At 39.1% G+C, this 22,174-nt stretch overlaps 1 protein-coding gene and 2 non-coding genes across 3 annotated transcripts; all 3 read right to left on the bottom strand.

The window, feature by feature from the left end:
* Positions 1–6,448: 6,448 nt before the first annotated feature.
* On the bottom strand, positions 6,449–22,174 carry FRG1 (FSHD region gene 1). Its single transcript, XM_043893389.1, has 9 exons — positions 21,869–22,174; positions 17,793–17,863; positions 14,366–14,491; positions 13,084–13,141; positions 12,640–12,754; positions 10,922–11,026; positions 8,570–8,661; positions 7,760–7,870; positions 6,449–6,553 (listed from the first exon to the last, which is right to left on the bottom strand). The coding sequence occupies exons 1-9, from the start codon at positions 21,928–21,930 to the stop codon at positions 6,517–6,519; spliced, it is 777 nt and encodes a 258-aa protein (XP_043749324.1). The 5' UTR covers positions 21,931–22,174; the 3' UTR covers positions 6,449–6,516.
* Positions 12,045–12,117, bottom strand: LOC122688164. Its single transcript, XR_006339381.1, has one exon. It is a non-coding gene; the product is annotated as a small nucleolar RNA U2-30 (small nucleolar RNA).
* On the bottom strand, positions 12,234–12,313 carry LOC122688165. Its single transcript, XR_006339382.1, has one exon. It is a non-coding gene; the product is annotated as a small nucleolar RNA U2-19 (small nucleolar RNA).

Raw genomic sequence — 22,174 nt, 5'->3', positions numbered from 1 at the left:
AGGAGTAAAGAGACGTGCTTTATTTTCTGTATTCTCTCTCTTAAAATTCCACTTAGTATCTGAGGACCAGGATTAAGAAATAGCATGATGGAAAAATAAACACTAATTAGTAGTGCAACACTCCTTTTTTCTCTGCTAGCAGCACTCAGAACAGGATTGCAAAACCTTATCAGGTTTGCAGAACACTGAGAAAACACCTACAGATTTTAATTTGCAGGTCCTTGCTGTACAATCTGAAAAGAAAAATCTAGGGTTTTTTTTTTTTTTAATGCAATACAAAAGCAGGGCTAAAACACAAGGCCAAATGAAAAGAATGCTTACTGTTTCTCCATCATGGAAAATAAGCCTCGGTAATGGATTGAGAGAAGTAGCCCAGTGGCAAAATATTAAACAGAAATAGATCAAATAGCGCCAGAGATTTTCCTAGGGGTGAAGTATTAATACATAGGAAATGTCATAAAATAAAACCTGCCTTAACACCATTTCCCTTAATGAAATATGCATAAAAAACACTTGTATAAGATGTTAATATTAGGCGATCTGTAGTGAAGAGTATAAAGGAAATCTGTACTATTTTTGGAACTTTTCTGTAAATCTAAAATTATTCAAAGATTTTCTCCACCTCTCTCTCTGGTGTGAGGACACAGTAAGAAGGTGTCCAGCAAACCATGAAGAGACTCTCACCAGGAACTGAATCAGCCAGCACCTTGTTCTTGGACTTACCAGTCTCTGGAACTGTGATAAATAAATGTCTCTTGTTGAAGTAAAAAAATAAAGTCAAAACAAAATAAAAACCAAAACAACACCCACATAAACTCACTATAAACTAATAGGTGGATGAGGAAAAAGAGAAAGTAAAGGCATGAAATTACTCTTTTTCTCATTGTTACTAATCTTTTAATTAAATGAAATGTATTTCAAGATGAGTGAGTCTGAAAAAATTATCACAGAGGTTACCTGCGTTAAATCCCTTAGGCTAATGTTGATAATAATAATACCATAGAAGAACAATATCTTGAAAAGTCATTTTGATGTTTTTCACCTGTTACGAAAGCTATCATGCCATAATAATTTAGTTAATAAAATATGATGTTAAGCTAGCATATTTTAATAATTCTTCTGCATCAGAAGAGTTTGGAGCAATTGAGTAAATATAATTCCTGCAAAAAAGAGTTGAAGCTATGGATTGATTAGTGTCTACACTAGAGTTGACCCAGGAACTCCACAGCATTTGGGTGGATATTGGGCCATCTGGTACGCTGAGTCCATTTTAGGACTTCAGTCCTATTTTGATATTTGAATATTTTATTTTAACTATTCTTTCTGTAAGATGTTGACTTTTGTATCTGTATCTAGGAAAGTCCAGGCAGGTCCTTAATTTGGGGAAGAGTGGGCAGGGAGTAAGAGTTTGAGTAAGTCATGGTGGAGCAGCTTGACTAGACTAACCCTCTCATATGACAGAAATTAAACTTTGGACAAAATAGTAAAAATTATCTAAAGGTAATGGAGAGTGACCAAAAGTATGTAGAAACTTGAGGGGAGTTAATTCTAGTAGGAAGGACTGATGCTGAAGCTGAAACTCCAATACTTCGGCCACCTCGTGCGAAGAGTTGACTCACTGGAAAAGACCCTGATGCTGGGAGGGATTGGGAGCAGGAGGAGAAGGGGACAACGGAGGGGACTGGATGACATCACCGACTTGATGGACATGAGTTTGAGTAAACTCCGGGAGTTGGTAATGGACAGGGAGGCCTGGTGTGCTGTGATTCATGGGGTCGCAAAGAGTCGGACACGACTGAGCAACTGAACTGAACTGAACTGAATTCTGGTAAAAAGGAAATCGCATTCTTAACATTTTTTTCAACTTAGGGCAAGCCCTAGGCAGTGCCACTAAGAGTCATTAATACTCATACAGAAACCTTACTGTTACTAAAACTTAAATCTTACTTGAGGAATCTGAGGACAGAGTTCAGAGGAACTAAATAGTGTAGAAATGAGGTGGATGAAATCCTGAAAAAAAGGAGAAAGTTACAGAGGGTAGCCACACAGCTCAAATCTCTCACTAATCTCAGAACTCCACATCCTTGGGGCAGACTTCACGCAGCCCAGCTAAAACTAAAAGAATGGAAGGGAGATTTCAGTTGTGGCTCACTGTGGGGAGACAGAATTTGGAGCTTGAGATCAACCAAATTAAACAATATCAACAAACAACTACTAAATTATATCAACAAAAATTCTTAGAGGGACAAAACAGAATCCAGTTTCTATACTATATTATTCACAGCATCCAGGATACAGTCTAATTAAATCAGACATATGAAGAACATACTAAAAAGGAAAGGCAAGCAGTGATGACTGACCCAGATGTTAGAATTAGTAGACAAGGATTTTTAAGGGAGCCATTATAACTGCCTAAAAACAAAAACACCAAAAAGACTTTTAATGAATGTATAGGAAATTTCAGCAGAGAAACAGAAATTTTAACAACAAAGCAAAAGCCACAGGAGGATCAAATGGATTCTAGAAGTGAAGAATAGTGTCTGATGGGTTTAACAAAAACCCATAAAAAAAAAAAAGTGATGGGTTTAACAGCAGTTTGAAGATGATAAAAGAGTGAGAGTCTGTGAACATGAAGATATAAAAATCTTCAAGATGATCTAATCTGAAAATGTGTGAGCAGTCAAAATAGGGTGTGGGGAGCTTTTTCTTTATTTGTACTTTTATTGTATATAACCTATCTTTTCATAAATTTACTAGACTAGTTAAGTCAGGGGAATGTTTAATCAGAACGCATCTTTAAAAAAATTTTATTTGTTTTGGGTCTTCGTTCCTGCGTGGACTTCCCTCTAGTTGCAGCAAGCAGGGGCTATTCTAGTTGCCGAGCACTGGCTTCTCATTGTGGTGGCTTCTCTTGTCGCAGAGCAGAGGCTCTCGGGCATGTGGATTCCGTCGTTGCAGCTCCCAAGCTCTAGAGCACAGGCTCAACAGTTGTAGTGTAGGGGCTTAGTTGCTCTGCCGCATGTGGGATCTTCCCAGGTCAGAGATTTAACCTGTGTCTCCTGCATTGGCAGGTGGATTCTTTACCACTGAGCTACCAGGGAAGCCCAGAATGTATCTTGATTTTGACAGTGCTTTGAACAAAATTTCTCAAGATATGCTCATGTACAAGATGAAAAATGTGGACCACATGGCTCTCTGCACTTTCATTCTTGATCTCTGCCACTCTCCTAGGCCGACTTCAGTGCTATCATGGGGGCTGTATAAAATGCAATGCTCGAAACAGGGAAGGAACACTCACCTGTTACCTGTGATTTTTTACTTCCTTGTTATCCTCCTTCACTAGTATATAAACTCCATGAAGGCAGGAAGTGCCTATCTGTATCCTCCTAGTTGCCAAGACCTGAAATTAACTCCTGCTCTCTTGAACAGGGGCAGAAACTGGGTTAACATGAAGATGAGCATGGTGACAAGAAATCCAGGAATGTATTACATTCAGAAATTCAGGTTAACAGAATGTTTGTTTCAGGGAAATCAGTCAGCTGGCAGCGGGTCCCTAGTGCCAAACTGGTGTTGGAAATAAGACTTAAGTCTCTTGTGTGCTCGGAGAAGGCAATGGCACCCCACTCCAGTACTCTTGCCTGGAAAATCCCACGGACGGAGGAGCCAGTGGGCTGCAGTCCATGGGGTCTCGAAGAGTCGGACACGACCGAGCAACTTCACTTTCACTTTTCACTTTCAGGCATTGGAGAAGGAAATGGCAACCCACCCCAGTGTTCTTGCCTGGAGAATCCCAGGGACGGGGGAGCCTGGTGGGCTGCCGTCTATGGGGTCGCACAGAGTTGGACACGACTGAAGCGACTTAGCAGCAGCAGCAGCAGCTCGTGTGCTTAGTTGCTCAGTCATGTCCAACTCTTTGTGACACCACGGACTGAAGCCCGATAGGCTCCTCTGTCCATGGGGATTCTCCTATGGACAGAGAACACTGGAGTGGGTTGCCATGCCCTCCTCCAGGGCATCTTCCCAATCCAGGATTGAACCTAGGTCTCCCGCATTGCAGGTGGATTCTTTACCAGCTGAGCCACCAGGGAATCTCAGTCTCTTGAGGGTAGTGTTTCTCCAGGTGTGGCTCAGAGGCCTGCTTCAGAATTACCTGGAGCGCTTGTTAAAAATTGGGGGACTAATCTTAAATTTGTTAAGCCTGCATCTCTAAGGATGGGTCTTGGAAATCTACAGGTATCCTAGACAATTCTTATGTATATAAATTTATTTTTAGGGGTTGGGGAGCTGACAAAAGCAAGGAATAGACTAAGTCCTAGGGCAGGTTTCACAATCTTGGCACCACTGGCAATCTGATTGGATAATTCTTTGTTGAATTATCCAGGGGAGGGGGGCGGTGCTGTCCTATGCATTGTAGGATGTTTAGCAAGTATCCCTAGTTTCTAATCCTCTAGATCTCAGATTACCCCTTCCTCTCCAGTTTTAACAACCAAAAATGTCTCCAGACACTCCAAAATGTCCCATGGGCAAAATTGGCCCTGCTTGAGAACCACTGCTTTTGGGGATCAGAAGGAGGAGAAAGCGACACTGGAGAATGTCCAGCTATTGGAACTGGGATGCCATGTTAAGGTGAGAGCTACAAGAGTTCCTCTACAAGGCTTGTAGTGTTGGTGGCTTAGCAAATTTTTTGTAGAGGGGCCATGGGAGTCTAGAGTTGGTGACAGATGGAATATAGAGGCTGAGAACTAGACAGGGTGTCACACCAGGTTTTGGTCATGGCTGTGTGCTGGAATCAACATGGAATTGGAAAAACATAAAAATGCATCAGCCAGTCTTAGCTCTACTGAAGCGGAATATCCAGTGAAGTCCAGGTACTTGGTACACAACCTGGATTCAGGAACACTCACAGGGTTAGATGACATCCTGAGTACTGTGTTCAGGAACTCAGGAGACAGTTCAGTTCAGTCGCTCAGTTGTGTCCGACTCTTTGCCACCCTATCAACTGCAGCACGCCAGGCCTCCCTCTCCATCACCAACTCCCGGAGTTTACTCAAACTCATGTCCATTGAGTTGGTGATGCCCTCCAACCATCTCATCCTCTGTCGTCCCCTTCTCCTCCTGCCTTCAATCTTTCCCAGCATCAGGGTCTTTTCAAATAGGTCAGTTCTTCGTATCAGGTGGCCAAAATATTGGAGTTTCAGCTTCAACATCAGTCCTTCCAATGAATATTCAGGGCTGATCTCCTTTAGGATGGACTGGTTGGATCTCCTTGCAGTCCAAGGGACTCTCAAGTCTTCTCTAACACCACAGTGCAAAAGCATCAATTCTTCGGCGCTCAGCTTTCTTTATAGTCCAACTCTCACATCCATACATGACCACTGGAAAAACCATAGCCTTGACCAGATGAACCTTTGTTGGCAAAATAATGTCTCTGCTTTTAAATATGCTATCTAGGTTAGTCATAGCTTTTCTTCCAAGGAGTAAGTGTTTTTAATTTCATGGCTGCAGTCACCATCTGCAGTGATTTTGGAGCCCAAAAAAGTCTGTCACTGTTTCCACTGTTTCCCTATTTGCCATGAAGTGATGGGACCAGATGCCATGATCTTAGTTTGCTGAATGTTGAGCTTTAAGCCAACTTTTTCACTCTCCTCTTTCATTTTCATCAAGAGGCTCTTTAGTTCTTCTTCACTTTCTGCCATAAGGGTGGTGTCATCTGCATTTCTGAGATTATAGATATTTCTCCCAGCAATCTTGATTCCAGCTTGTGCTTCATCCAGCCCAGCGTTTCTTTCAGCCCAGAAGGAGACAGGCTGGGCATAAAACTGCCTGGGCAAAGCAGACCTCAGCAATGCTTAGTGTCTGAACCTCTTTAATAGCTCCCTTTCCATCCCACAAGTGAGGATGAAAGCATTATATACATATCTGTTATGGCTAGATGATCCTAAATAGGGGATTTCCCCAATTTTACTCTTAGCCTCTGTTCTGAACCTACTTGCTCTTTTGTGATGTTTCCTGTTTTCACCCCACTGCTTAATACAATTTCTTTCTCTCTGTCCAGCACCCTCATCCTGATATTTGCTTGGCTTGTGTATGATCTGGGCAGTTTCAGAGGTAGAATCAAAGTCCTGCTGATGGACTTGGAGTTTCTAACTTCCTTTTAAAGGTACTGATCAGACACCTATGTATTAAGAAATGGAAAGTAAGACTGTAAAGCAGTAAGACAGCTTCCACAAACTGCACAGGAAACATTAGTTTCATAGAGTAGAACTTTATCCTTTTGACAAGAAATCCAGAAAAGAAAAAAAAAATTTCGTGCCACTTTCAAAGTTTCATTTCCATGTGAAACACTGCAGTTAACTAAAGTACCTCCATGGAGAAGCTCAATTAAACTTGATTAATCTTAGTTAAATCTAGCTACTGGTTCAGCTATAATTACAAAACAGCCCAATAATTCTGTAAAAACACTGATTTTATTATTCAGAAAAAAACAAAAGGAGAAGACAGAAATAAAAATCTTGGTTATTTGCAGTATCTATCAGCTTTCAATTTGGCTCTCCTGTTTAAACAAAAAGCAAATAATAAAAAAATTAATCTATGTAAAAACATGTCATGTAATAGTCACCTGCTACTAAAATCATAAACGTGTGTTCAGCAATTGTGTCTTCAATTTTAGTTATTATCTTACCACACCGCTTATATAAAATATTTTAATTAAAATGTTTACTTCTCAATTGTATGTTTCATAATACATGGGATTTTATTCTTACGAAAAAAACTTTTCCTAATCTTTAACTCATGTTGCCTAAAGGCTTTTAAGATCCAGAACAGCAATTTTAATAGCCTCTGAATTTAAGCATGCCCTAAACTTCTATTTAATAAGGTGGGAATGTTGTATTATCATAAGTGATAAGGGTTACAAGACACAGACCTTATTCTGTTTAAGTCCATATCCTGATTACTTTTTATTGCCTATTCTTGATTTCCTAAAAATAGGTATGTTAATATGCTCAGCTGGAAATAATCATTACATCATTTGCTGTCTTCAAGTAGTCACTTGATCAACTGGTTAACAGGAAACACCTGATAAAGAACTGTTATCAAGTAATCTAAAGAAATATCTTAAAGCTAACTTTGCAACATAAGACTTGAAAAGTGGCAGATTACCAAATTCTCTTCTGATATGGTGCTTACTTGATTTATACTTGCAAGCTCATAGCTAAGCCTCTCCAACCATTTTACTAATGTTGGAAATCTAGGCCACTACTTTCTTAAATAGGAATACTAATAAATATTAATAATTTGCTGTGTTGAATATATTGCACATGTATGAACTCAACAAAGTGCTTCAATTTTATACTTAGAAATTTTAAAACTGATTTTTATCTCATTTTTTGAAACCTGTACTACTTTGAAACCTGAACCCACTGAATTTTAAAATTAGTCAAACTACTTCTTTCTAGCCCAGGTTTTAACAGTTATAAAAAAGTTGATGGTAAATGAATTTATGAAGTAGTTTCAGTCAAACCTGAATTGCTTGGAACAAAATATATAAGCACTTGGGACCTGGCTATTTCCAAATACTTTTTCTTGGTGATCTTTTCCCAGACTTAAAATATCCCTTTTAAGGTAGTACCACCACATTCAAAACTTAGAAATAAAGACAAAAATTTTAAAATTACAGTAATTAAGAAAAGAACATGTATTTATACACCATTTCTATTGGCTACTGAAAACAGCTGGAAATGAATAAAAATTTACTTACCTGTCCAGAAGTGTTTCATGCAAGAATCCATCTTTCCGGGCCTTTTTCAGAATTTTACTGTCTTCTTTACTTATTTTAAGCTTGTGGTCTTGGAAGCTCTGGAATTTCTTTCTATTAAGAAAATGCCTTTCTTGAAAAATGTCTCAAACTTTGATTATACATGTTTACTAACAAGCTTACAAATATTTAATTTTCATTTACTTAAAAACACTGTTTTTCTCAAATAACTTACAACTTTTCAACAACAAAAATGACCTTTCTATCCCACCATCAAGAAGGCAGTTGCCTGGGTAGCTCTACAAACTTAATTAACACTTGGGAGTGTTGGCTGGAGTCTCCTGTGTCCTGGCAACGTTTGACAGGCTTTATGTACTGACAGTGACAGCAACTCTACAGAGCAGGGCTGTTGTTGTTTAGTTGCTAAGTTGTGTCTGACTCTTTGCGACCCCATGGATGGTAGCCCGCCAGGCTCCTCCGTCCATGGGATTCTCCAGGCAAGAATACTGGAGTGGGTTGCCATGCCCTCCTCCAGGGGATCTTCCCGATCCAGGGACTGAGCCGGCATCTCCTGCTTGACAGATGGATTCTTTACCACCGAGCCACTGGGGAAGCCTTGAGCAGGGAGAACAAACCAGTACAGGTGACGGGACTGTTGAAACCTGAACCCTTACAAGAGGCATTCAGCTCAGCGCCCTGTCCTAGAGTCTACATTGTGCTGTCTTTTCTCGTCTTTCAGGTCTTTTATTTTAGGTGTCTTGAGAAGCATGTCACTGCCAAACCTATTATTCTAAAAGAAAAAAAAATACCTACACGTAATTGATTTCACACTGTTTGACATTTCCTTTGTCTTCTTCTGGAATATCATCTTTTTTCTTAGTTTCTCTTTCAGCACAGGATCTGATCTATATATTGGAGATGAGAACACAGAGGTTACACTTTTATCTTCCCCTGTCCCACCTTACTTATTACAAAAGAACATTCTAGATGATTTCTTATACAAAAGAAGAAAACAACTTGGCAGTTAGATTCAGAAAAAACAAGTTCTAGGTATGTTTTTATATATATATATGTTACTTACATAAATAATTGCTATTATATGTTTCCTTAGAGCCCTTACATTAGAAAAACTAAAGAAAAAATTACTTGAAAAGCATTTTACAGATCAGTTTTACTATGCCAATTAGGCAATAATTTAACTAGTTTAATTTTGGCTCCATAAGTAAATACAGTAGAATCAAATTATCCTGCTATTTAGTGTTCACTTCATAACACTGAACATGGTGTTAGCTGTTTTAGTATGCACAGGCTATTACCAAATGCTTCAAATCTTTTAACATAACACAATTTGTTTTTACCTAATTGGAATTTATCCCTTTTAAATCCTTTTACCTTCATAAGTTTTGACAAATACTATCACCTGCAATAGATTAACTGACACAGATACAGCAATCAAGATCAACTGAGTAGGGCAAAGGGCTTCCCTGGTGGCTTAGACAGTAAAGACTCTGCCTGCAATGCAGGAGCCTGGGGTTTGATCCCTGGGTGGGGAAGACCCCCTGGAGAAGGGAATGGCTACCCACTCCAGTAGTCTTGCCTGGAGAATGGAGTGGGGCAGGAAGGGGATAGAATTCAGGGCCAAGGAACTGGCAATCTGCAACCCAAAGGATCGACATCTTGAAAGTGATCTCTGTGGCTTAAAGCACATTCCAAGATTGCTTCGAAAGTTGTGAGCAATAATAAGGCATGTGCAATTAATATGTGCGCAACCACTCTGGCTGGAGGAGTCCTCAAACAACTGTGGAAATTCTGGGCCAGGCCTGTGACACTATACCACCCTTGGCAGGAAGGGATGTGTTCTGGTAGATAAGGCCAGCGTATGAAGGTGGACGCTGACACAGACAAGCAGAGCCTGCAGTGTGGAAGGGAGGGTGGACAGAGTCCTGGATTATCACTGCTCAGAGGTTCCAGGTACCTGCCTAACCAAACAGGTTAGGGAAACCTGACAGGTACTTCATATAAAAACAGCTGCAACTGTTGATAAAATAGAGCATAATTTTTTTTTTTCTTCTGTAGATGTGCAAAGTACTGCTCATAGAGTTGCACTGTTTGTCTTCAATAATCATACTTTTATAATGTAATCCAAATAAATAATTTAAACATGACACAAAAAGTTAAATATAATTACAAATGAAATAAAGAGTGGGATCTTAGTTCCCTGACCAGGGACAGAACCCGTGACCCTGCAGTGGAAGCTTGGAGTCTTAACCACCGGACCACCAGAGAATGCTCCACCAGCATTTTTCTAGTGACTTGTTTTCGGAGAAGCGATGTGCTGTGGAATGTAACTTCTAGGGTCAGTTGGGCCTGGGTACACATTCTGTCTCCACTTTAGCTGTGTGACTTCCTGCAGTGACTGATCAAAACACTGAGGATTTAAGGAGGGTTAGAGGCTGTTCCTCCCCTGGACAGTTAAAAGGTAACAGTTAACTACCTTAGGGGAACACTAAAGACAATCTCGCATGTTCCTGAAGCTACTTGCTTTAGTTTTATGTACTGAATAACTGAAAAACATTATGACTAACACTTTTAAAAATTACAACAAAAGAAAATCTAGGTTTTAGATTTAATTTTTTTTTGGACATTTTTAGCAGTGAAAATGGCTTTTGAGAAAACCATGGCAGATATACTAAAACTTCTAATTCCTGAGCTATCTAGAATGGTATTTCTTTCTCCATCAGTCAACTCCAAATGATGAAATGAAGAGTTACTGGTATTAACATTCTTGTTTTAAAAGATTAGTGATATTTTTCGAGGTTAGAAAGAATAGTGTAAGACTGTAAAACTGAAGATTATGAAAACTGAAAATATTTAAAAAGTAAAAAATATATGACACAGAACTTAAAACAAAATGTATACACATACTTGATAGACATGTTTAAGTTATGATGATAGTAGAGAAAATGTAACATGGATTTTTATGCTTTATTTATAAGGATTAGGCCACTTTAAAAAAGGCTTTTTTTCATTTCTTTGTGCCTTCCACCATGGCCCTCACTGATGCATTACACATGGTGAGTGTGGAACAGACTGCAACATTTTAAAGAGATGTAGTCATATCATATATGTGACGTGTACTAGTCTATAGAAAATGCTCATGATTACCTTTATCATTTCTTCTTCTCCTGCTGTTTTACTTTTTGCTTCTATATCACCTGCTTCATTGCATCTAATAAAACAGCTATTGGAGGCCAGTAAAGCCATTTTCCCCTAAATAAAACAAAATAACAAGTTATAAGAATATCTGCAAAAGAATTCTTAAGTCTTGAGATTAAACTGATTTCTTCCCAAATCTAAAAGGAATCAGGAAAGAGAATGTGAAGAAAACCTGGAAGATAAAAAAACATAGAAAAATAAATCAAAGTCATTTATAATCTTACTACTCAAAGATAATTACATTAAATACTTTTAGTATATTCTATTAGATTTAGTAGGACTAAATTCTAACTATATGGACTAGAATTATTTCCTTTGGCTGCAAAGATTTATTGGGATATAATTGATTTAGTCAGTTTGTTTTAATTAGCTTTAAAGCTAATTTCTTTATAAAGAAAATAAATTATAATGTATTTTACTCAAATAGCAATATTTTAAGAGTTTCCTCCATAATTAGAAAACATAAAAAAAATCACAGTTGAAGTATAACCAACTATACTTCCATAACATTAAAAAAAGAAAGAAATGCAGAAAAAAACAGAAAAGCTAGCCTTTGATGCCTTTGAATTTATTGCTCAGCCCTTTTAAGAATCAATGTCTGAGGGACTTGTGGGTGTAGGAAGAATTTAATCTATCATATCCATTGACCAAAGTGCTAATAATATCGGTTTGATTTAATTTCTTATTTGAGGGAGTGAGGATTGAGTTTTCTGTCATCTGCATGCCTCTTGGTGCGCTGGGATGTGGCTGTGATTTAGTCCAAGGTGATTTAAATCTGTGCTGCTGATTTTTCCGCTGAGTCCCTTTTCTGTGTTAAAGTTTTACTTGTTAAACCAGGGACTTTTAAGTCTTTCTTTAAGATTTTAAAACGTAGCGTCTTCCCCCAAAATAAAGTGAAATGAAAATCCCTAAAGTTCTGTATGACTGGTAGTATCTGACTCATCATATTGCCTTATGATATGCTGGCCTCTTCTGTTGATATAATGAGAAATAGCTATTCGGTTTCTTTGCCAATTAGAAAAAAATGTTTTGTTTTTGCTATTGAATGTTTCTTTCTTTTTTTTTTTAATTCTGAGCTCAGATCAAGTGTAGAAACCTTCACAGTTATAAAGGTCCATAGTAATAAAACCTTTTCATCATTGCTCAGAACTCATCAGCCTTTCATACACACACACTCACCCATCAATAAAGTTCTCAGTAATCTACTGTCACCTTTACTCACACACAAACACACACACACTTTATTTTAAATTCTTTAGCTTCTCAGAACTACAGAGATCATGTATCAGGTAGACTAAAAGGTCTTCTGATGCTCAGATTTGGCTATTTTCATCATTGATCCACTTCAGTAAGAGCAGATCTCAGAGAACTGAATGAGTTTCTTATATATTTTGGACATTAACCCTTTAACAGATATCTAGCTTGTAAGTACTTTTTCCCAGTTTACAGCATGTCTTTTCACTCTGTTGATTGTTGTGTTTTTTTTGCTGTGTTGCACTATTTTTTGAGATCTTCTGAAGGTTATGAATTCACGTTAATTTGTAAAAATTTAATGCATTATATTATTGCACTACTTTTTTGTTTTGTCTGAATATATGCTCTTGTTGACTGTTAGAGACTTTCTCCTATGCTGAGAAGGAGCTTGTAAAAAAAACAATAGTACTTACATCTTGAAAGACGGGTTCCCACTGCTCTCTAGGTCCAATTGCATCTGAACGCCCAACAACAAGTCCGTCTGAATTTATACCAAGGTATTTTCCATAGCCAGATTTCAGGGCAATTCTTCAAATTAATAAAGTAGTTAAATGTTAAAAACTGAGAGAAAATTAAATATGGAACATAAAAACGTGTGTATAAAATTTAGATTAACCACAGTTCCAATGTTCAAAAGCCATGTGTGGCAAGTGGCTACCATACTGGACAAGTGGTTCTGTGTATACCGTTTAATATTCAACTTTTTAAATACAAGTACTATATAATACCTTATTTTATGCAGCAAATATTTTCCCAAATTCATTATTCTTCAAAAACACCACTTTTAATGGATATATCCTATTATAATGTACCATCTTGTATTACAATGTATTAATTATAGTTCAACTCAAGCTTACCTGGAATCAGACAATTTGACAGCTGTAAACTGCTCTGGAGGACTAGGGCCCTCATCAACTACAAGAGAAAACATTTTGAAGTAAATTTGACATTTCTTATACATGTAAAAATACTCTTTGGCTTAAAAAAAAGTAGTTCTTTTTCTTTTAAAACCAAATGTAAGAATATTATATTATGTAATTATAATACAGTATATGGGCTTCCCTGGTGGTTCAGACAGTGAAGAACCCATCTGCCAACACAGGAGACGTGGGTTCAATCCCTGGGTTGGGAAGATCCCTTGGAGTAAGAAAAGGCAATCCACTCTAGTATTCTTGCCTGCAGAATCCCATGGATAGAGGAGCCTGGCGGGCTACACAGTCCACAGGGTCACAAAGAGTCGGACATGACTGAGCAACTTAACACATAATATAGTATTCATAGTATCAAGAGTTACTTTATCTTCAAATGCAGCTCTGTTAACGTCTTGATTCTAGATCATCGAGACTCACTTTGGACTTCTGACCTCTAGAATTGTGTGACAGTAATAAATTTGTATTATTTTAAGCCAAAAAAAAAAAAAAGAATACTTAATCTTCTGTATGTAAAACTAAACTTTAGTTTATTTAAAAAGTCTCTAACAGTCAATGAGAAGCGTATGTTAAAAAAAAAAACAAAAAAACTAAAGTTTAGTTTTACATATCTAATGAGATAGGTCAGCATGATGCTTATTTATTTAGTTACTTCCAAGATACTATCTCCTTGCATTTTAAAATGCAGTCAGCACATAGACAAATAAGCACTTAATGTTGAAAAAACTAAAATGGTTTAATTTATTCAAGGGATGACCATTTGGACAAAAAGCTCTTTGTGATTTTCTAATTACTTTGTGTCTCATTAGTGCTTCTTCCCAGGGGCTAAAAGAAAAGAGAAAACGTCAGATTAACAGTGCCCCGGGTTAGCTGTGGCAAAAGGTCTAAAGAGTGAAGGAATTCAAACTTTCGATTCATCTAGGTTTTCTTTTTCTTTCCTTTTATTATTTCAATTATTTACAATAGTTTTGATTGCCATGGATACCCTTTTGGAATTACACAGAATGTTTTCAAATGCTTACACTGCAAAGAGGGAGTTGCCAATAACTGGTAAATAGTGAGGAAGGAAAAAAGTGGAAGAGTCAAATCAATGGATTCACTCCTTTGGCATGTATTTGCAATTAGTTAGGACTTGGTGTAAGTGAATTAATGCCATAAAATATTAACTTCAAGTGGCCTTTTCCATCCCATTGCCTCTACAGACACAAACCTTCTTTATGTGGAGCTCCCAGTGTAAAAAGTCCATTGTCAAGTGCATGTATGTAGGTTCCTTTATCCATTTCAATTGCTATGGTTCCTGAAATCTCACCAAAGTTCGTTACTGTCCACCAGATTCCTAAAAGATAAAATCAATCACTTAAATTTACATTTTGTATTTGTGACAGAAGGTTCTTACTTGCTGCTGTTGTCATTATAACTTTTTTTAAATTTTGCAGTTCTAGAGTAGTTGGATTCAGAGAGATAAAAAACAGGATGGTGGTTCCTAGGGACTAGAGGAGAGGGAGGTACAGGCGTTTATAGTTTAATGGGTGTAAAGTTTCAGTTTTGTAAGATGAAAAAAAAAATTCACCTTGAATTGGAGACGGAGGGTGGTAATGGCTGCACAGTAGTGGGAATGCACTTACTGACACTGAACTGTACACTAAGAAAGGGCTCATATTAAGTGTGTTTTACTACAATAATTTAGTGAGAGGTGTGCACGATAATTGAGTTATTTCTGACTTAGTTATAATTGTTGTCAGTAAAAAAAAAAGCTTTACTCAGAATCATTATCAACATCCTATGATCATTAATTCTTTCTTAAAAATGTAGCAGTTAGTGAAATAAAATTATTTGTATTTTATATGTTCTGTGCTATACTGACCAAGTACACTTCATGTTGACTCTCCCCAAATGACCTAGATTCTAGATTCAGTACAGTTCTGGAAAATCCAACAGGATTTATTGTAGAAAGTAATACATTGATTGTAAAATTTATATGGAAATACAAAGGAAATACATTTAAGGGACTAGATCTGATAGACTGCCTGAAGAACTATGGACGGAGGTTTGTCACATTGTACAGGAGACAGGGATCAAGACCATCCCCATAGAAAAGAAATGCAAAAAAGCAAATGGCTGTCTGAGGAGGTCTTACAAATAGCTGTGAAAAGAAGAGAAGCGAAAAGCAAAGAAGAAAAGGAAAGATATTCTCAGCTGAATGCAGAGTTCCAAAGAATAGCAAAGAGAGATAAGAAAGCCTTCCTCAGCGATCAATGCAAAGAAACAGAGGAAAACAACAGAATGGGAAAGACTAGAGATCTCTTCAAGAAAATTAGAGATACCAAGGGAACATTTCACGCAAAGATGGGCTCGATAAAGGACAGAAATGGTATGGACCTAACAGAAGCAGAAGATATTAAGAAGAGGTGGCAAGAACACACTGAAGAACTGTACAAAGAAGATCTTCACGACCCAGATAATCACGATGGTGTGATCACTCACCTAGAGCCAGACATCCTGGAATGTGAAGTCAAGTGGGCCTTAGGAAGCATGACTATGAGCAAAGCTAGTGGAGGTGATGGAATTCCAGTTGGGCTATTTCAAATCCTGAAAGATGATGCTGTGAAAGTGCTGCACTCAATATGCCAGCAAATTTGGAAAACTCAGCAGTGGCCACAGGATTGGAAAAGGTCAGTTTTCATTCCAATCCCAAAGAAAGGCAATCCCAAAGAATGCTCAAACTACCGCACAATTGCACTCATCTCACACGCTAGTAAAGTAATGCTCAAAATTCTCCAAGGAAGGCTTCAGCAATACATGAACCGTGAACTTCCAGATGTTCAAGCTGGTTTTAGAAAAGGCAGAGGAAACAGAGATCAAATTGCCAATATCTGCTGGATCATCAAAAAAGCAAGAGAGTTCCAGAAAAAACATCTATTTCTGCTCTATTGACTATGCCAAAGCCTTTGACTGTGTGGATCACAATAAACTGTGGAAAATTCTGAAAGAGACGGGCATACCAGACCACCTGACCTGCCTCTTGAGAAACCTGTATGCAGGTCAGGAAGCAACAGTTAGAACTGGACATGCAACAATAGACTGGTTCCAAATAGGAAAAGGAGTATGTCAAGGTTATATATTGTCACCCTGCTTATTTAACTTATATGCAGAGTACATCATGAGAAACGCTGGGCTGGATGAAGCACAAGTTGGAATCAAGATTGCTGGGAGAACTATCACTAACCTCAGATATGCAGATGACACCACGCTTATGGCAGAAAGTGAAGAGGAACTAAAGAGCCTCTTGATGAAAGTGAAAGAGGAGAGTGAGAAAGTTGGCTTAAAGCTCAACATTCAGAAAACTAACATCATGGCATCTGGTCCCATCACTTCAAGGCAAATAGATGGGGAAACAGTGGAAACAGTGTCAGACTTTATTCTTTTGGGTTCCAAAATCACTGCAGATGGTGACTGCAGTCATGAAATTGAAAGATGCTTACTCTTTGGAAGGAAAGTTATGACCAACCTAGACAGCATATTAAAAAAACAGAGACATTACTTTGTCAACAAAGGTCTGTCTAGTCAAGGCTATGGGTTTTCCAGTGGTCATGTATGGATGTGATAATTGGACTGTGAAGAAAGCTGAGCGCTGAAGAATCGATGCTTTTGAACTGTGGTGTTGGAGAAGACTCTTGAAAGTCCCTTGGACTGCAAGGAGATCCAACCAGTCCATCCCAAAGGAGATCAGCCCTGAGTGTTCATTGGAAGAACTGATGCTGAAGCTCAAACTCCAATACTTTGGCCACCTCATGCGAAGAGTTGAAGAGTTGACTCTGGAAAAGACCCTGATGCTGGGAGGGATTGGGGGCAGGAGGAGAAGGGGACGACAGAGGATGAGATGGCTGGATGGCATCACCAACTCAATGGACATGAGTTTGAGTAAACTCTGGGAGTTGGTGATGGACAGGGAGGCCTGGCGTGCTGTGATTCATGGCGTCGCAAAGAGTCGGACACGACTGAGCAACTGAACTGAACTGAACAAAGGATCTACAAGACTATAAAGAAGTACAGTATAAAGCTGGGAGATTCACACCACCTGATTTCAAGACTTTATGAAATGACAGTAATCAAGACAAATATATCAAAAGAACAACAGACAAACTGCAGGAACAGAGTCCATAAATAGACTGACATATATAAAGTCAACTGATTTTTGACAAAGACACCAAAGCACTTTGTTGAGAAAGGAAGTCTATCAGTATGATATCTGGATATCAATATGATGAAAAGAGAGAAAATAATTTGTATACTGTATTTGGTTTAATGATATTTATAGGTATCAGCCCTTTAAAATGATCTATCAGAATCTCTGGGCTATTAGGTAGTCTAACGATGGCACCTATGAAGTCAGAGACCTGTGTGTCCTCTCTCCTGCGCTTTGTTTTGACGATGAAGAAAAGGCATCAGACATCAACCATGCTAGAACATAAAAGAAACCTATAACTCTAGTATTTGAGCATTTTAGACAAATGTGAGTCGGCCATAAATTCCTTCGACTTTCTTTTTACTACTTATCTCTACTAGGAAAATATTTTTAAGGGGATCTCAACCAATGCTAACTTTTCTCAGAATGAAGTAATAGAAAATTGACTCACCAACAATATCAAGCTGAGTTTCTTCATCTTCTTCTCTTTTTCTCTTCTTCTCTTTGCTCTTTTTCTTCTTACTACAGGGGATAATTTATATAGATGAGTTTAGATATATTGATTTGCATACTAAATATTATCCGATGGAATCTTAGAGGACTCTTCTAAGATGTACACTGGTATATAAATTACTGATATATAACAATATACCTTGATATACCCTTTTACTTCTAATACAGAGAAGTTACTTCTGATTCTGTTCGTATTGTGTTGCAGTTAAAGAGAACAGACTCTGGAGCCAGACTGCCTTTTAGAATCCTGATTCTGTCATTTCTTAGCTCTGTGATTTGTTTGGAGAATTTACTTAATTTGTCAATGTCCCCACCTATACAAATAAGGATAACAATTTAACCCAACTCTTACTGTGAGGATTAGGACTTAAGGCATAATCTTCATACATTACTTGTGAAAATGTAAAACAATGCAACCAGAAGAGTTTGGAGTTCTTGAAAAGTATGGAATTAGGTTTATGGAAACCATTGGATCTAACGATTCTCCTCCTAGGTGTACACCCAAGAGAAATGAAAACATAGGTCCGCACAGAAACTTGCATAAGAATATTCATAGAGGGGAGGGGGTGGGTGGGGGAAAAAAAAAAGAATATTCATAGCAGCATTATTCATGAGAGTCTCCAAAATGGAAACCCAAATGTCCATCAACTGATGTATGGATAAACAAAATGTGTTATATCCATATAATGGAGCACTGGTGGTGGTTTAGCCACTCAGTCGTGTCTGACTATGTGCAACCCCATGAACTGTGGCCCACCAGGCTCCTCTGTCCATGGGATTTCCCAGGCAAGAATACTGGAGTGGGCTGCCATTTCCTTCTCCAGAGGACCTTCCTCACCCAGAGATCAAACCTGCGTCTCCTGCATTGGCAGGGGGATTCTTTACCACTGAGCCACCTTCAGTTCAGTTCAGTTCAGTCACTCAGTGTCCGACTCTTTGCGACGCCATGAACCACAGCATGCCAGGCCTCCCTGTCCATCACCAACTCGTGGACTTTACCCAAACCCATGTCCATCGAGTCAGTGATGCCATGCAACCATCTCATCCTCTGTCATCCCCTTCTCCTCCTGCCCTCAATCTTTCCCAGCATCAGGGTCTTTTCCAATGAGTCAGCTCTTCGCATCAGGTGGCCAAAGTTTTGGAGTTGCAGCTTCAACATCAGTCCTTCCAATGAATATTCAGGACTGATCTCCCTTAGGATGGACTGGTTGGATCTCCCTGCAGTCCAAGGGACTCTCAAGAGTCTTCTCCAACACCAGAGTTCAAAAGCATCAATTTTGCAGCGCTCAGCTTTCTTTATAGTCCAACTCGCACATCCATACATGACTACTAGAAAAAACCATAGCCTTGACTAGATGGACCTTTGTTGACAAAGTGATGTCTCTGTTTTTTTAATATGCTGTCTAGGTTGGTCATAACTTTCCTTCCAAAGAGTAAGCATCTTTCAATTTCATGACTGCAATCACCATCTGCAGTGATTTTGGAGCCCAAAAGAATAAAGTCTGACACTGTTTCCCCATCTATTTGCCTTGAAGTGATGGGACCAGATGCCATGATGTTAGTTTTCTGAATGTTGAGCTTTAAGCCAACTTTCTCACTCTCCTCTTTCACTTTCATCAAGAGGCTCTTTAGTTCCTCTTCACTTTCTGCCATAAGCGTGGTGTCATCTGCATATCTGAGGTTAGTGATAGTTCTCCCAGCAATCTTGATTCCAACTTGTGCTTCATCCAGCCCAGCGTTTCTCATGATGTACTCTGCATATAAGTTAAATAAGCAGGGTGACAATATATAACCTTGACATACTCCTTTTCCTATTTGGAACCAGTCTATTGTTGCATGTCCAGTTCTAACTGTTGCTTCCTGACCTGCATACAGGTTTCTCAAGAGGCAGGTCAGGTGGTCTGGTATGCCCGTCTCTTTCAGAATTTTCCACAGTTTATTGTGATCCACACAGTCAAAGGCTTTGGCATAGTCAATAGAGCAGAAATAGATGTTTTTTCTGGAACTCTCTTGCTTTTTTGATGATCCAGCAGATATTGGCAATTTGATCTCTGTTTCCTCTGCCTTTTCTAAAACCAGCTTGAACATCTGGAAGTTCACGGTTCATGTATTGCTGAAGCCTTCCTTGGAGAATTTTGAGCATTACTTTACTAGCGTGTGAGATGAGTGCAATTGTGCGGTAGTTTGAGCATTCTTTGGGATTGCCTTTCTTTGGGATTGGAATGAAAACTGACCTTTTCCAATCCTGTGGCCACTGCTGAGTTTTCCAAATTTGCTGGCATATTGAGTGCAGCACTTTCACAGCATCATCTTTCAGGATTTGAAATAGCCCAACTGGAATTCCATCACCTCCACTAGCTTTGCTCATAGTCATGCTTCCTAAGGCCCACTTGACTTCACATTCCAGGATGTCTGGCTCTAGGTGAGTGATCACACCATCGTGATTATCTGGGTCGTGAAGATCTTCTTTGTACAGTTCTTCAGTGTGTTCTTGCCACCTCTTCTTAATATCTTCTGCTTCTGTTAGGTCCATACCATTTCTGTCCTTTATCGAGCCCATCTTTGCGTGAAATGTTCCCTTGGTATCTCTAATTTTCTTGAAGAGATCTCTAGTCTTTCCCAACCTGGGAAGCCCTTAATGGAATATTATTCAGCCATAAAAGGAATGAGTGCTGATACAACATACATGAATCTTGAGAATGTTATTCTAGGTAAAAGAAGCCAGATACAAAAGGCTGCATATTGTATCGTTCAGTCGTGTCCGACCCTGCATATTGTATGATTCCATTTATATGGAATGTTTATGAGGCAAACTGATACAGACAAAAGGTGGTTAGTGGTTGCCAGGGTTTAGGGGATGAGCAGAATGTGGAGTTACTGCTAATGATGGTGGGCTTCCTCCTAAGAGGATGCAAACGTTCAGCAACTCAACAGTGTTGAGCCTTGTGAATACACTAAAACCCACTGAATTCTACTTTAAAAGGGCGAACTTTATAGTATATGTAGTATGTCTCAACAATAAAAAACCCGAGTGACTTTAAAAAAAGTTAATAGGCATTGCTTACAACAGTTTTTGGCACATATGAAATGCTTTATGTGTTAATTATATTGATAGTTATAATGATTACAAGACACACTTGTTTGCATTTTCATCACAAAATAAGCTTTCAGAAGCTAACTCTCTCCTCCCTCCTATGAATTCAGGCAGTAACAGTTTCGCATGTATTCAGGATAAATTCTTAATCCCAGACCCCTAGGCAGAGTTCTTAAGAGTAGTGGCTTCAGCTTGCTTCTTGACACTTTCCTTCCATCCCATCTAAAATTACCGAAAACTCTTATCACTGGGACCAGGATGAAATGCTCAGCATTTGTGTAAATTGATCAATCCTGAGCAAATCTACTAGTTAAAAAAGAGGTGTAGGTATGAGTGAGCAGGTATCTTTTCCTAAAAAATCTCATACTCATAAATCACCAGGGTAACTTCTTCCTCGCGTTTGGCTCTACTTATTTACTGTACACATCACCTCGTTTAATCCTCAAAACAACCCTTTTGGAGTATCACTAATCCCCTCCCAAGAGGAAGCTCAAAGATACTGACGAACCTGCCACAAGATTAGTAATTGGTGGAGTCCAGGTTTGAACCCATAGCCTTTTCAAAATCCGTATCTGCATATTGCATTAAAATTAATTTTTTTAAAAGGTGGCAGTGAAGCCATGTTGAAAAGAGTTATCCCTAATAAAGGGAGTTACTGTTATAATCCACACGACCAGACTAACACAGTCCTACCAAGCATAGGAATGGAGGTGGGCGTTCATCAAGGGAAATCCGACTTTGTGGCTCCTGGTCCCCCAGGTGCGCGCAACATCTGTGCATCCCGGCAGGAGGCCAGGCCCAAGGACCGGGAGCCTGAATGACAGCTACCAGCGGCCCCAGGATACTCGCCCCAGGGAGGGGAAGGCTGAGGGGAGTCGAGAAAGAGGGCGAGAATCTCCCACGCAAACCCGCGTCCTTACCTCTTGGCCTTGGTTCCCTTGAGCACGAGTTTGGTGGACTTCACATAGGAGTATTCGGCCATGGTCGTGGCAAAACACGTGAACCGGAGCCGGAGCAGGCGAGGGAGGCACAAAAGTGGAGACGGCCCGAGCTCCCCGAAAACGCACTCACCAGCGGAGTGGGCGCGTCTCCCCCATGTCCCTGGCCTTTTTTCACCCCAACGTCAACTCCCAAATAGAATTCCACTTCCTGTTTACAGCCTGGGTACGGCATCCGCAGAGGGCCGAAATAGATCCAGATTTTTTTTTTTTCTTCTGGCTGCGCCC

The sequence above is a fragment of the Cervus elaphus genome, chromosome 32 (genome assembly GCF_910594005.1).
Source record: "Cervus elaphus chromosome 32, mCerEla1.1, whole genome shotgun sequence".
Classification (NCBI taxonomy): domain Eukaryota; kingdom Metazoa; phylum Chordata; class Mammalia; order Artiodactyla; family Cervidae; genus Cervus; species Cervus elaphus.
Note: the sequence above shows the minus strand (reverse complement) of the source record. Positions and strands in the feature narration are given on the sequence as shown.

Excerpts from the sequence above, each read along its gene's own strand:
- FRG1 (XM_043893389.1), bottom strand. The coding sequence starts at position 21,930 with ATGGCCGAATACTCCTATGTGAAGTCCACCAAACTCGTGCTCAAGGGA. Across the intron at positions 13,142-14,365 it reads GGGAGCTCCACATAAAGAAG|TTGATGAGGGCCCTAGTCCT; the intron begins GTTTGTGTCTGT and ends TTTCTCTTGTAG. Across the intron at positions 7,871-8,569 it reads CAGTGTGAAATCAATTACGT|AAAGAAATTCCAGAGCTTCC; the intron begins GTAGGTATTTTT and ends TTTTCTTAATAG.